Here is a 3,309-nt window from a genome sequence, read left to right on the forward strand (position 1 = left end):
ACCACATTTAAAGCTGTCATTACTATTTCCTAATGAAAAAGAGACAGGATTCTTTGTTTCCTTTAAACTGCAGTTTCAGTCTTTGTTGGGATCCTCTGCCGACCACAGGTCACAGCAGCTGATTCCTATTTGTTCTCTGAGTAGTATGGGTTCCCACTGGGGAGCGAGGGGAAGGGGAACCCTTCATTTCCGACAACTGGACGGCTGTTGATCTGTGAAAAGACCAGTAACGAGTTAGATCTGACTTTCTTCATCTGATCATTTGTTTAAAAGTTTGGAGTCTGTCCCAGCTTGCACAGATAATCACAAATACCTAAAGGACATTTAGACTCCAGTTAAATTGAGTTTGAGTGGAAACCTGGATAATTTGTAAATAAATATGAAAAAAACCAGATGGTGACACATACAGTAAGTAACCACTGTCATCTTTTTACAAGTATTACTACTACTTTCTATCAAATGGAAATGTTTCAGCTTTACAGATGTTAGTCTAGCCTTGGTTGTTGTAAAACCGTTTGTTTTTACCTGTGTCTGTTCACTGAAGTTTAGGTACGACTGTTGCTGCACCAGCAGACTGTTTGGGTCCAGACCAGTGGTCATTTGGCAGGACAGCGCTGTCTCATTAGGATTTGGGATCACTGTTATCTCCTTCACTGAACCACTTCCAGGAAGACCCTGATAGAAGCAGGGCTTGGAGGGCATTTGACTGCTGGCAAGGTTCGTTCTCTGGCAGAGGGGCATTGACGGGGTGGCATTTGTGAACATACAGCTGCCAGAAGGTGCCAGAGGCGGCGGCTCCCAGGCCTGCTGAATGAAAAAGAAGCTCTGTACATTGGCCTGCCACCGACAGCACTCTGGGGAGCAGTGACTCCAGGAACAGGATTTGTTTGAGACCCTGACATTTGGTTGAGGCAGGCAACCATCTGCTGGGGTCCATTTGAGATCAGCTGCTGTTGCTGCTGCTCCAGTGGCCAAGACTGTCTCTGATTGTCATTGCCTTGTGTCTGAAGTGCAAAGCCCCCCTGTAAGCAGCTCGACGACAGAGGACTTGCAATAAAACTCGGTTCGTTTGAAATATTTTGGGCATATGTTTGCACAAAGTTGTCGGCTTGGACAGAGGAGTTCCACTGGTTGTCCTGAATGTTGAACCCATGATTAAACTGTCCTGCACTTTGGTCCTGAAGGCCGACTGGGAAGCTGGGTGTCTTCATCTGAAGGTGGTTCTGAGTCGGTTGAGCCAGTTGGTTGGAGTGATGCTGACTGGTTTGTCTGAACACTCCGAGGTTGGTGTCCTGGGCGTTGACTTGTGAGGTCCTTAGCTGATTTTGTGTTTGAGCACAAGAGTTTGCCAAGGAGGGGTTGAAGGCCAGTGGAGCACCTGTGTTGCCAAGACCAACAGAAAGAGAAAGCGTTGGCTGGGAGGTGATCTCCTGCAGGGTTAACCCGTTTAAGCCTGAAGAACTCAACTGTGGACGATCCATGTGGGTCAGTTTCATCGTCCCAAGGCCTGGAGTCAGTTGCCTAGTCATCATCTGCCCTGCTGGTATTAGCTGGTTCTGGGGCTCCAGAGGCCAGTTGAAGTTCTGTGCCCCACCTTGGCCAGAACCCTGGTTCTGGAGGTCCAAAGTGGAGAGGCTGGCCGGTACGTCATCGAGCTGACTTAGGAGCTTGAGCCCGCCCTCCTTCTGAAGCTGCTCTTCTACATAAGTCAGAATGTCATTGTTGAGAATGTCATCCAGTTCGTTGCTCATATCGCTGCTGTTGGTGCTCATCTTCAGCAGTATACTCTCCCAGCTCTTGAGCTCATCAGATTCCACATCCAGGGTTTCAGTGAGGTCGCTGTCCCCGAGGATCTGCTGCAGTGTCTCAATCATGTCCTGAACAGTGGTGTCCGAGTTTGCCAGGCTTCCCACAGCAGGTTTGGGTGAAGAGTGCTGCCAGGCATCACCGGGAACACTGACTGTGGCGTGGGTGTCTCTGAAGGCAGCATCACTGAGGGAGTTGAAGGTATTGGCGCTGTTGTGTTCACAGTAGATAGACTGGTCCTGACGCAGCATGCAGCCCAGGAGGGAGTTGTAGCTCACAGAGTGGTTGTCAAGCTTCCTTTGCTTTGGGGCGGAACACATGTCGGGGACGTCGACAGTTGGAATTATATCATACAGCTGCGCCTCTCCAGTGGCAAAGTTGAACGGCACCTGCAGGTGTCTGAGGCGTAGATGTTCTTCTCCTTCTTCATTCCTGTAGAAGAAGAGGTTATTCTGTTACAACTGCAACTAATTAAGAGGAAAAAAATAACAACTGTGATAATCAATCACTATCTGAGTCATTTTTCAAGCATAAAGGCCAAACGGTGACTGTTTCCAGCTTCTCCAGTGTGAAGATTTGCTTTCTTTTTCTGTCAGTGTAAGTTAAATATTTTGGGGGATTGTTGGTTGGACAAAACAAGACATGATAATAAATTAATCAAAAATGTTGTCAAGAGAATAACCAAGGATGAAATGAATAATTAGCTGCAGTTTTTTAAATGATCTGGTAGCACTTGAACTCTCAGGTTGTAAACGCTGTGATACTTACGTCAAGGCTCTCTGCCGGGCAATAATGAAGTCTGGTCTCCCGCCTTTAAAGACCAGCCTGGCATTGGCCTGGACCCAGAGCCACACGCCAGTTTTGCTCAGCAGCCTGAATGTGGTGAGACCGCTTTCTCCGGTTTTTATCACTGCACAGGACACAGAAACAGTCACACATATCAATGCACATGAACTGTATATATCCAGATATTAATCAGCCTATAATTTTAAGCAGAACTGAAGATATTCCAACAGAAATGAGACGTTCTAGACCTGACAGACGACTTTAAAAGGCTTCCTGGGTGACTTACTTTTTATGTGATTGTCAGCGCAGTACATCATGTCTGCAGCATGGATGAAGCTGTAGCCTGAACCCTTTGTACAGATCTCCACTTCATTGTAACCTAGAATCACCTTTCCTCTGTGGAAACAAACAAATTGTATATGAGTGACTGATATGGCTCTAAATACTATTAACTCTGTTTACCCTTTTTATTGTCAGGTGTCTGGGCTTATACTGTATGTTTTACTCTGACTTTAAATTTTCTAATGTATCCACATTTTAATGTGAATGACAATACCTGATAAAGTTAATTAAATATATGCAGAAAACTTTCACATTACAAGGGAAACCTGTTTTATTTTATTCATTTTTAAGGCCAATATCACCAAATACTTAGTTTTGTTAAATCTAAATATCCTGTTTTACATGCTCATTATATCTCCCCACCGGGTGTCAACG

At 45.6% G+C, this 3,309-nt stretch overlaps 1 protein-coding gene across 1 annotated transcript in view; it reads right to left on the reverse strand.

Annotated features, from left to right (window-relative positions):
- Nucleotides 1-818: 818 nt before the first annotated feature.
- Nucleotides 819-3,309, reverse strand: part of LOC109955732 (aryl hydrocarbon receptor-like) — a gene marked incomplete at its 3' end in the record, with an annotated part of 48,974 nt that continues 46,483 nt past the window's right edge. Inside the window, exons 8-10 of the mRNA XM_020592147.1 lie at nt 2,879-3,044; nt 2,575-2,716; nt 819-2,238 (exon numbers count right to left, since the gene is read on the reverse strand). Of these exons, the coding sequence (XP_020447803.1) occupies nt 819-2,238; nt 2,575-2,716; nt 2,879-3,044 (1,728 nt within the window). The remainder of the gene's footprint in view (nt 2,239-2,574; nt 2,717-2,878; nt 3,045-3,309) is intronic.

The sequence above is a fragment of the Monopterus albus genome, unplaced genomic scaffold, assembly GCF_001952655.1.
Source record: "Monopterus albus unplaced genomic scaffold, M_albus_1.0 scaffold16.1, whole genome shotgun sequence".
Lineage (NCBI taxonomy): Eukaryota > Metazoa > Chordata > Actinopteri > Synbranchiformes > Synbranchidae > Monopterus > Monopterus albus.